Consider the following 12,319-nt stretch of genomic DNA (forward strand, 5'->3'; position numbering starts at 1 on the left):
ACTCAATGTCCAGCTGGATTGAGTTGACTCAAAGACTCAGATGACTCTCTATTTCAACTCGATATTCAATAATTAGATTAAAAATATTTATAAGCATTTAACATAGCTTTATATAGCTATAATATAAAAGAAGTTGAAAAAGAGCAATGCTTGGTAAAGGTCTTGGGTTCAAAACCAATCTTTTTATTTTTCGCTTAAAAAGAAAAGAAAAGAAGGAAAAAAATAAAAAATAAAAAAACTCTTACAAGCCAGTGACCTGTTTCGAGTCATGTAAGTGGATTTGATGAATCACGTCGAATGGGGAACAAATCATGCTCGTAACTGAGTTTCAAAATGTTGTCAAGTCGAGTTGACCAGGATGAGTTTGGAGTTGACTCCCCAAATATAATTACACTACACTGGGAGATGTTTTCCACATAATGTAATGTGTGCCTATTCTCAAATTTAATGTTTTCCCCAAGCCCAATGCATTGTATGACAACATCTTTGGGACGATCCTTCACAGTATGATTTCATACACCTCAACAACAATAAATTAAGTAATGAACAACAACTAGAAACATCTTTCAGGACCAAAACATCAGGTGGTTCTAAAGTGATCAATCTTTTGCTGCAGATTGAAATATGAAAACTGCAGTCAGAACTCCCACCAATGCTGTAACTGCCAATGCCACAGTTGGCAAGGGTGCTGTAAGCCCAAAGTTCTGCAAAACCTCAAAGGAGAAAAAAAAATGAAACTAAATGTTTCTCCAAGCATGCTACAGAATCAAATCATTGTTTTGCATGTCTACACATGCATGTAATGGCGTAAGAATTACGATGTAGGCTTGAGACTAAAGAAAGTCTTGTTTATTTAGTTCGCACGGTCAAGTGCTACGCATTTATAAATGTATATACTATAGAGAGGTATTAGATAGATAAATGCATATCTATTAAGATCTCTTACAGATCTCCCACCTCTTTTATACATTTATGTCATTCTCAATGAAATATACAGAAAAATATTCTCAAAATATACTAAAACTAACATGTTAGAGTATAGGATATGCATGTACACCATGTACAACTGTACACGCTATAGATAGGTATATAGATGAATACATATATATTTGTTAAGATTTCCTACAGATCTCTACAAATCTCCCACCTCTTCTATATATTCCAATCATTTTCAATGTAGTCACAATATAGTTTTCACAATGTAGTCTCTTGTGTAAATAACAATCTATCGCGGCCCATTAATGCCCATGTCTGCTTTGGTACCATGCTAGTTTTAGAGACTACATTTTAGAAAATATTGTTCTATATATTTCATTGAGAATGATAGGAATATATAAAAGATGCTGGAGATCCATAGAGATTTGTATGAAATCTTAACAGAACAGACATACGTGTATCTACCAATCTACCTATATACCTATCTAGAGTATGTACAACTGCACATGCTGTACATGCATATCCTTAACTCTGACAAAGGAGGTGGCAACAGGTCCAAAAAGTTGTGGCTAGGCAAAGGTGTGATTGCTAGTTAGAAAAAAATATTTTAATGTATAAGGGTTAATTACTCGGTTGGAAGAACTAAAGAATGAAGTATATTTCCATTAAAAAAAAACTAATTAAAGAGTGAATTATTATACTTCTTGATATGCAAAAAATGGTTTCCAATGTTAAATAACAATTAGACTATAAATAAGTTCCATAAAACACGTTTGGCATCATATTATGCCTTGTTTGGATGCCCAAAAGTTGGGTTACAAGGGGAAGGTCAGGATCCTAGCAAGTTAGAAGAAAAATATTTTCGGGTAGTAAGGTTATTGTTGTTCAGATGACAACAGTAGAGCTGCATGCAATTGAGATTTCACATTTGGAGGTCAATATCTTAGAACTAATAAAACGATAGGTAGGGTGGCCAACATGTGAGCTATGGCACACACATGTACAATATTGAAGCCATTAATGCATGGGTTTCAACGTGAATACAAGCATTTCAAAATCTACATGGTCCACTCATCAGGTGAGTAAAAGGGGGGAAAAAAGTCCCAACAGTCACCGTTGAGAGATTATGCTGATAGCATACATTGGGAGATTATGCCATTGCATACTGAGTATGTGATAGCATAATTGCATACTTATGGCATATGCGCATAATGTGATTGCATATGAAATCGCTGCATTGCATAGAGGCTTGCACCACTTGGAGCTCATACAAACACATGAAAGTCATGATTGTGGAAGTTGGCCTATGGCCATCCGAACCATGTGTTAAAAATCAGAATTAGCTTCTGGATATTCATACCTCCAAAAGTCCCTTGCCTGTTGCTATTTCGACAGTGATAGCTGATGCAAATCCAACCATTGCAAGACGACCCAACCATACATCCAAACTATTGCTCTCCTTTGTACTCTGCTCACATCTTACGGAAAACGATGTTGCTTTACATTCGGATTTCCTTTGACTAGAAGTTCTCCAAACAACTGATAGAAAATCAACCTTCAGCTATTCATAAACTAAATTTAAGAAATCAGCAAAATTGCATATAGAAGGATACATCTTGAGAACAACAAACCATGCTATAATTTTGAAAGACAGTTATGAGAAATGACAGCTCATTGATTCAAGTTGGAAGAAATATTTAGGTTTCTGTATTAAGGGTAGTTGGCTTTTCAGCATGCAACAATTTAGTACACCCAAAGAAAGATGAGAGGATACACACACACAAGTCCAACCAGTCAGACCACAAGTAATGGTCCACCCAGTGTATAACTTCCAACCTTTTAAGTGAAAGCGACATCTAACCCTTCCAGTAGATTGGGCTCACCATGAGGATCATCTAGTGCAAAAATCAGCCTCATCTAATCCCAGGTGGGTCACACCTAGAAAAAAATAATTCTAGCCATTGATAAATAGCAAAATAGAAGGATCACTACTCACTTAGTGTATGTCGCTGATTTTTGCATAAGGAAATCCTCATGATGGGGCCAACTTATCGGACGGATTGGATGTTGCAAGTATATGGAAGAAAGTTATCTGCTGGGTGGATTGTAACTTGTGGCCTAACCGGTTTGACTTAAGACCCCTCTCTCTCAGGCATGTGCAGTGTTCGAAATATCGGTATCGCATGTATCGCACCCTTGAGATATAGATACGTATCGGTTATCGCATGGGATATATCGTTTGTATCGCATAGTTTATCGCACTTTTTGGGAAACATGGGGAAACATTGGGAAAATGGTTGAATTTTTTAATGAAACTTTGGGGATTGTTAAAAAACCCCTTAATACACACTTTTAAATCATAACATCTCAAAAAAAATATACACATAATAAGTTTCCTTTGTATAGGGTCCTAAGTTATGCGATGTTTAACTGAACTAATGCAACTATATTTAAATTGGATGCATGATATTTATAAATATATCGTGGTCATGTATTAAAACACAACCAATTTATTGAAAAGACAGAATAACTGAAGAAGTAAAATTTGAGAAATATACTTATGATTGATGGAGACATGAAGTGACATCACCAAGTTCTGAAGGGCCCACCATGATGTATTTGTTGTATCCACACCATCCATCCATTTGAAGATAGCATTTTAGCCCATGAGAAAAAGAATGAGTCAGATCCAAAGCTCGAGTGGACCCCACCACAGAAAACAGTGGAGAGAGTGACACCCACCATTAAAAATTTCTAGGGGCCACAAAAGTCTTTGATCAAGCTGAAAGTTGTTTTTTCCCTTTTTCCATGTCTGTCTTAACTTATAAATAGGTTGGATCTTAGATAAACATCACAATGGACCCATGATCAGGGTTTCAACAGTGGGCGTCCCTCTCTCCACTGTTTTCTATGGTGGGGTCCACTCCAAATTTGGATCTGACCCATTCTTTGTCTCATGCCGTAAAATGATCTGGCCAAAGGGATGGATGGTGTAGATACAACACATACATCATGGTGGGCCCCACAGAACTTGGTGACATTACTTTAGTAGCCGGTTTGGCTACGCGTCCTGAGAATCCAAGGATGTGGATTTCTTGCGCAGCCATTTGCGGGAAGTTCTGGCGCTGAAAACTTAAGTGGGGCCCAACGTGATGTTTGTGAGTAATCCACTCCGTCCATCCGTTTTTTGAGATCATTTTAGAACAAAGAGCCAAAAATGAACAGGATCCAATTTTCAAATGGGCTGAAAACATAAGGATTGAACATCCACAGTCGAAATATTCGTGTGGCCATAAAAGTTTTGAATCAGGTTAATATTTGTGATTTCAATTCATCTCAGCTCCGTGGGCCCCACCATAATGTATTTGTTTCATCCATTCCGTTCAATCCATTTTTATGGATCATTTTAGTGCTTGATACAAAAAATTATAGGGATATGATCTCATGTGGACCACACCACAGGAAAACAATAATGATTGGATATCCACCATTAAAATCCTCCTAAGGCCTATTGTACTGTTTATTTGACATCCAATCTGTTGATTGGGTCATAAAGACCCAGATGAAGGGAAAAAATAAATATCTGGTTGGATGACAAACAAACATCACTGTGAGCCTTAAAAAGGTTTCAACGGTAGAAATTAACAGTTCCACTATTTCCTGTGGTATGGTCCACTTGAGTTGTGGATATGGTTCAATTTTGGGCTGAACACCTAAAATGATCAGTTAAAACGGATGGACGGCGTGGATAAACCACATGCAATCACGGTGGCCCAACAGAGTTTACTTGGTACGAGCGTACCATGTCGCCCGTCATTGACGGAAACGGATTGGCTACTCCACCAGCCAATGGCTGATGGTCGGTGCTCTGTGGGCCCCACCATGATGTATGTGTTTCATCCATGCCGTCCATCTATTTTTATATATCATTTTATGATATTAAACAAAAAATTAGATATATTCCAATATCAACTGGGCCACATTACAGGTAACAGTGTGTAATGAACGTTGACCATTAAAAACTTTTTGGGGTCCATAAAAGTATTGGATCTAGCTGATATTTGTTTCTTACCTTCATCTGGGTCTTTATGACCTAATCAATAGATTTGATGTCAAATAAACAGTACAGTGGGCCTTAGGAACAATTAAATGATGGATATCCAATCACTATTGTTTTCCTTTGGGATAAAGCCATAAAATGATCTTTAAAAATGTATGAACGGAATGGATGAAATACATACATTATTGTGGGGCCCATAGAGCACCAACCATCATCCGCGGGCTAGTGTCAGGGGAGTATCCAATCTGTTTCCGTCATTGACGGCCCCAATGCCACATGACCAACTTACGTGGGTCCCACCATGATGTATTTTTTGTATCCACACCGTCTATACATTTGAAGAGATCATTTTATAGCATGAGCCAAAAAATGGGTCAGATCCAGAGCTCGAGTGGACCCCACCATAAAAAACAGTGGAAAGAGTGACTCCTTTACGGTGGGCCCTTAAAATTCTTAAATTTACGTATCAACCCCTTAAATTAGAAAGGAAACCGGATGGACGGTGTGGATAGACTACATACATTAAAGGTTGGCCCAACTGAGTTTACTGAGTACGATAAGAGCGTACTCCGTAACCCACCGCACGATCGAAACCCCTTTTCACCCTATGTCCGCGCCCTTCTTCTTCGTTTTCCCTCTCCTTCACACACGCAGAGATTCCGACGATCGCGGCGGCGACGATTCTCGTTCTGGAGGAAGGGGTTCCTCAATCTGGCCCGATTTCTCGCCAGAATCTCCGAGAAATCTCCACAGATATATCATAATGGCCCACCTCCGATCACCAATCTTCGCTGGTACTCTCCGATTGCTCTTTTTTTTTTTTTTTTTCTAATTCAAATTTTTTTTATTCTCCACCTATGCGCATGGCGATATCGTGCGATATCTGAATTTTTGCATTTTTGGTATCTTCCGGGCGTTATCGCCTGGGTATCGTCTCGTTGGGGGCCAATAACAATAATATCGGCCGATAGTATCGATATTTCGAACACTGGGCACGTGTGCTATATATGTACATACAAGTACAGGGAAGTGGGAAGTATGGGTGACAAAATGACTCGGACGTGGCTATACATATGTATGTAGATGTGTGTATATATAAGATGGCATGCATTTCCTAGGAAGCAAGTTCCAACATGAGTTTTGCTAATCTTGCAAGAATGCACTTCCCAGCCCATCTACATGCCGGCAAACATGCAAGAAAACAATGTGTGAGATCCCTGATGTTCATCAGATGGGTTCCACCTTAGCCAATCTACTCATCAGGTGGGCCACAATTTTCAAAATAAATGGATAGCTAAGGTATCTTTTTAGCAGCATTTGTTTCATAATCTGTGGACTACCTGATAAATAGACTGGCTTGAGTTTTGGGCAAAAGCATCTAGATGGAAGGGCCCACCAGATGAACAGCTTGGATGTTCACACACCACCAGTTTGGCAGGTTTTCTGGCATGAACATGGGCTGGAATGCATAGTTGTGGGATTATCAAACCTCTTTCTTTATCTCCACACTTGAAACTTCAAATCTTAGATTTCATACACATTATACATAAAATCGCAATGGAGCCAGACAATGTTTAGGCCCCGTTTGGTTGCCACTTAAAAATGAGTTCATCTCATTTTAGTTAATGGTAATTATGTATTACAGAACTGTCCTTTAGAGAATCATCTTTGTCCCGCCTTGAGTTTTGGGCTGACTGCTTGTCATTCTTTGCTGCTGCTGTGTGTGTGTGTGTGTGTGTGTGTGTGTATATATATTGTTTTATACTTTCTTTAATTATGACCTAATTACCATTGAAAAAGGTAAATTTGTTTTAAAATTTTGGTAAGGATTAAAATGATATTGATTACCCATAATTTATATAAACTACGATATTTAATAAATAGTTACTGTTAGTTAACATGAGATGAACTTATAAAGTGGCAACTGAACAGGACCTTAAATATTACATCTATTTTATCAAGCTGAATTGATATGGTAGTCATAGAACAAGTTCAAAATTGTCACCAAAGATCATCCTCTAGCAGTTTAAGCGGAGAAGATATCAGGTAGAGAATCTCAGTGATTGAAAGTAAAGACAAGGCATGTCACATGTTCGATCTTGCATGCTGATTTCATGTACAAGCACCACGCAGGTAACAAGCAACAGTGTGAGTGCGATACACCTAGATACTCTCAAGGTACCATTACCCTGCAATATAATTGTAGAAAAACCAGACGGTGGTGGACGTCATCTAAGATACCATTAACTAATCCTAGTGATCCAGATTATTTAGAGTATTAGGCAATTCCCTCTATGATACTCTGAGGATTTTCATTCAAATTGTTAGGGTGCGTTTGAATGCACTATCAAATAGAACTACAATAATTAACCTAATAATTACTTCTCCTACCCGAGATAATGATAATTCATTTCAAAAGGGGAAGCAGAATTGCAGGAATGGGAATAAATTACCATTACAAAGTGAAGAAAATGAAATTACCCTTCAAGTTACTCTAATTTAGTCTAAACTAATGCGAAGTAGTTTTTTTTTTTTTTTTTCCTGATGAGACAGTCTTAACCATCTAATTATGCTTGTTAACCCTTGACCATAATATTCTTATATTGCCACTTGATAGTAACCAATGTTCGAAGTATCAATATCGCTAATAGTTTTGCTGGCAGGGGAGGATACGGAAACAATATTGATATCGCTGATAATCGGAAATGTGGCGAAACATGTGAAAAACTATGGAATTATTCAGTGAAACTTCAGGAGCTGCTAAAGTACACATATTTGCATATTTAGGAATAAAAAATTGCAAAAAAGGAAGAGAGAAGAATACATAATAGGTTTCCATTTTATGAAAGCCTAAAAACATGTGCTATAGAAATCAGTCCAACCATCCCATCCATCCCGTCTATCCATCCAACTATCCAACCTTGCCTCCAAACATCAATCAATATTTTAGAATATTGACAACACATGACATTTCATCCAAAAATTGTTAACAACTTATGGTTTTGAATATCGGTATTGGGGGGCATATTGGCCCGGCCAAAAAATGATATGATACGGGGCCATGTATTGATATCAGTCTGCATTGGACCATATCAGCCCGTATAAGTTGATTTTTTTTTTTTTTTTTCAACCAAAGAATTAAGAAAAATATCAGGAAAAAAAGAAAATAATAAGATATTCAAGAATCTTTTTTTTTTTTGATATGCATATGATGGTGTATCAAACTATTCTTTGGTGAGAATATTGTCTGTTGGTTTGACTTGTTACAGGTCAACCAAATGGGCCCTAATTGAACACAAATCAAGTATGATTTGGTGAATTAAAACTCATTACATTGAAATACAACAAAAAGAATATGAAAATATCAAAAAGAAAGTGAAGCTTTACCATTCTTTCCAATTTTTTCCATAATGTTCCACTTTGCTTCGATTTGTCGAATACCATTCAAATCATTTTTTTGATCCAAAAATAAGTATAGATCTAGCCTAAAATGAGTTTTTAAGCTACCTCTATAGTTTAAATGAAAAAAAAAAAGAAAAGAAAGAGGAGACGAGTAAAATTTTGGAAAAAATTCAAAATTGAGCTTTTAAGGGCATATCGGCTCATATTGGTTTGTATCATGGTGTGCCGTAAAGGCCGTTACATAAAAGTAATAGTGGCAACCGTTACACATTATGGGGTTGTAACGGCTGTAACAGCCGTTATGGAACAAAAATGACCCATAATTACTGTTAATGGCACGTTACGTCCCCTATAAAGGCCGTAATAGACCCGTAATGGTTTATTACAAGACAGACATAGATTTTTCATACTTTTTAATCAATACTACCGGGGCACATACAGGTTTTTCGAAGGTTTTTCAATAAATAAAAAAGAGAGACCGTAACGGCTATTACGGGGCCGTAACAGCCATTATTCCCCATATCGTAAAGGTGATGGTGGTGGCCGTTATGGAACACCTTGGCCTGTATTGGCCCTGTATCGGCGCTGATACGCCCTGTATTGGCCGATGCGGATTGATATAGACTCATTTTTTCGTATTGGGCCAATATGGCCCCGTATCACGTATCGTCTCATTCTAATACGGATACAATACGACCATATCAATCGATACAATACCGATATTCAAATCTATGTGAAAACTGGAAAGAAAACTAAAGTTTGGTTTTTATAACACTCATGTTGCAATAATGATAATATTGCAATATTATTAATATTATTGTTGACAATTTGAACACTGCATACAACCATGCGCCTATAAAAAAATTTTGAAATGATTTTTTTTTTAATAAACAAATTTTTATCATATCGATACATGGTGATATTATTGAAATATTGCCAATACATTGACGATACAAGCGAAACCTGTAATTTACACAGTTGAGAATATTGGCGATACATTAGCAACATCAATATATTGGCGATACAAGCAACACTTGGAATTTACATAGTCGAAAATATTGACGATACTTAGCGATACATTGCCGATACCTGGAATTTCCAATACTATCAGTTTATCGTTATCACTACCAAAGTTATCGGTATCGCCAAGCTAGAGATACAGATACTATCGGAAATACTCCAAACAATGATAGCAACTGGCTGAATGGTTAGGTTCGTAAATCACTATAATTGTCTTGGGCTATGCTACATCCAAAATGGGGCCCATGCTTTGGAAGTTCTGGTCGTCCATATATGAATGCATTGTGTAGCCATTATGAAATGGTGGTGAACTATCCTTTAGCCCTTGTACAATCCCTCATACAAATATGTTCTATTTTGCTAGAATTCACAAATCACAATTCATCATCATCATCTAAGCCATATCCCAACTAAGTATGGATCGGCTACATGAATCCTTTTCTGCCATCAGATTCATGTTGGAAGATAGCATAAGTTTGACACTGGCTGCGAACATGATGCAACCCTTTATCCAGGCTGGGGACCGGCAATGAGAGCATAGAACTTCCACTGGTGAAATGTAATAAACTATCACATAGATTGATTACAATCAAGTGCTATCTAATAGTCTATTACATAGTTTGACTAAAATCAACGAGTTACAAATCACAATTGTGTAGACCAAATAATTTATGTAGTGAGCAAATTTAACAATAAAAGAAAAGAGGATTACAACAAAGCAAATAACTTTCCATAGAAACACTGCTACTACAATGGAAACATCCGAGCAAAAAAATGGGAATTAGACGATAAAATGATGGTTGGTGGTGAGTTAGGACGCACTACCAAACATGATTGCAGTTATTAATCTAATAGAGTGGAAGAAGAATACCGAGTGACCTCAAGCAGGTAAAATTTTCAAAACTCACCTCTCACAGATGGCAGTTTGGCATGTGTGTTCAAGATCCAAGCTACTCATTAGGTGGATTCCCTTGTCTAGATGCCTTGTCTAAAAAAAGGCCAATCTGATCATCAGATGGACCACATGTGTATATTAAAATTGAAAATTTGTCACTTTCTCCAAACTTTCAATTCATTCCATAAATGTGAGAGGCGATATTAAAAAATGCATACTCAAGTCCACTTACTGTTCCCCACTTCCATGTGGAGTTTTGCTATGATACATTGATGTATCTTGGCACACACAGGGCTACAGCCATTGATCTGGGGTCATGTTTCAAACATCCAAACCGTTTACATAATGGGCCACGCTGAATAGGGAGCAACTAAAAAAGAAAATCTGAGATCGGCATATTTCATCCCTTTGTTCACTTAACTTGTTTCCATTGAACATGGACTAGTTCATTATCTGTTTTGTGGGTCATTATCGGAAGGGCTGAAATATAGTCCGTTGATCAGCTGTTTGGATCACCAAACATGACCCATCAGATCCAACGGATATAGTCCATTGACACATTGTAGGAAACATCTCACATGACTGCCACGAAATTCCAATGACATTACTCGAAAGTCGGACTTGAAAAGCACATAATTGTAATTTGAGGGCTACTTTGCCATTACGAATTATCACAATTCAATTCAATTGTATTTGTGCATCCAAATAGAGCCTGAAAAGCAGGGAAACTTACCGAGGGGAGAGCCACGGGCGAAGGAAGAAGAGACGATTCGGGGGGCTTTGGAGGAAAGGATTTGAGGGAGAGATCGAGCGTGTATGATTGATTTGGTGGAATTAACATCTGTGTGTAGACAAGATGAAGGTGTGAGATTTCTGGTATTAGAAATTAAAATAAAATCCCAAAAAAAAAGAAAAAAAAGAAAAAAAATCAGTTAGTGGGAAGAGACAGACGCGTAGATTACCGCCTGCGAGCGAAAGGCATAGAGAAGCTGAGACGTGAGCTGCCTGGGCCATCTCTCTCTCTCTCTCTCTCTCTCTCTCTTTTCAAAGGAGATGTAGAGGGACTACAGCCAAGCTTCTTCCCTCTTTATCCATTCTCCTCCCGCGCTGGCGTGGCGGTTTTACGCACTGGACGGAGAATGGATTAGGTGTTACCTGGATCACACCGTAGTGGGTGTTTCCCTGACCATGAATCCCACATTGATATATGTTCTTTTATATCTAATCCGTCCATCCATTGTTTTAACCCATTTTAGAGAATCATAAAAAAAATAAAATAGATCCAACTCTTAATTAGACCACACTACAGGAAATAGTAATGAACGCCAGTTAAAAACTTTTCGTGGGCCACAAAAAGTTTGGATCAAGTTGATATTTACCTTTTCCATTCATAAATGTCTGTATAAACTTATCAAAAGGTTTGATGAAAAATAAAAAGTACAGTGGGCCTTAGGAAGTTTTTAATGGTGGACTTTTGATGGCCATTGTTTCCTGTGGTGTGGTTCACTTGATATTTGGATCTAATTCATATTTGTATCCATGGACTAAAATTATCTGAAAAAACTTATGTACAGGCGTGGATATAGAGAAAATACATCAAGGTGGGACCCACGGTCAGGGAAACACTGACCACGGTGTTACACGGGTAACACCTGATCCACTCCCGGATGGGTGACCCTGTGGCCGCACCATAGTTGTAATTGGGTGGAGTTATATTGTGTGTGTGGGGCCTCTCCGCATCTTCATACGGCATACTCGGGCCGCGGATTTCCTGCAAAAGCCTTTCGCAGGAAGCTGAAACCTGGTTGAGGCCAACGTGATGTTTTTGAAAAATTCATCCCGTACATTTGTTTTCTGAGCTCATTTTAGGACTTGAAACCAAAAGTGATAAGGATCTAAGACTCAAGTGGGCCGCACTAGAGTAAAAGGTGGGTAAGAAAATTCATACCATTGAAAACTTTATAGGCAGAAAGTGATGTTTACAAGACATTAATACCGTTAATAAC

General features: G+C 37.8%; 1 protein-coding gene across 2 annotated transcripts; it reads right to left on the reverse strand.

Moving 5' to 3' along the window:
• Window positions 1–417: 417 nt before the first annotated feature.
• LOC131229194 (stress enhanced protein 1, chloroplastic) lies at window positions 418–11,430 on the reverse strand. 2 transcript variants are annotated; one of them, XM_058225083.1, is made up of 4 exons: window positions 11,276–11,430; window positions 11,047–11,154; window positions 2,297–2,475; window positions 418–704 (listed from the first exon to the last, which is right to left on the reverse strand). In XM_058225083.1, the coding sequence occupies exons 1-4, from the start codon at window positions 11,325–11,327 to the stop codon at window positions 600–602; spliced, it is 444 nt and encodes a 147-aa protein (XP_058081066.1). In that variant the 5' UTR covers window positions 11,328–11,430; the 3' UTR covers window positions 418–599. The 2 variants fall into 2 exon arrangements, with proteins under 2 accessions (XP_058081066.1, XP_058081065.1); XM_058225082.1 differs by having other exon boundaries at window positions 418–713.
• Between the last annotated feature and the right edge of the window lie 889 nt (window positions 11,431–12,319).

The sequence above is a fragment of the Magnolia sinica genome, chromosome 16 (genome assembly GCF_029962835.1).
Source record: "Magnolia sinica isolate HGM2019 chromosome 16, MsV1, whole genome shotgun sequence".
Taxonomy (NCBI): domain Eukaryota; kingdom Viridiplantae; phylum Streptophyta; class Magnoliopsida; order Magnoliales; family Magnoliaceae; genus Magnolia; species Magnolia sinica.

Coding starts and splice junctions, on each gene's coding strand:
- LOC131229194 (XM_058225082.1), bottom strand. CDS start 11,327: ATGGCCCAGGCAGCTCACGTCTCAGCTTCTCTATGCCTTTCGCTCGCA. Junction 11,155..11,275: donor ATGCCTTTCGCTCGCAGGCG/GTAATCTACGCG, acceptor GTCTACACACAG/ATGTTAATTCCACCAAATCA. Junction 2,476..11,046: donor CGCCCGTGGCTCTCCCCTCG/GTAAGTTTCCCT, acceptor ATTTTCTATCAG/TTGTTTGGAGAACTTCTAGT.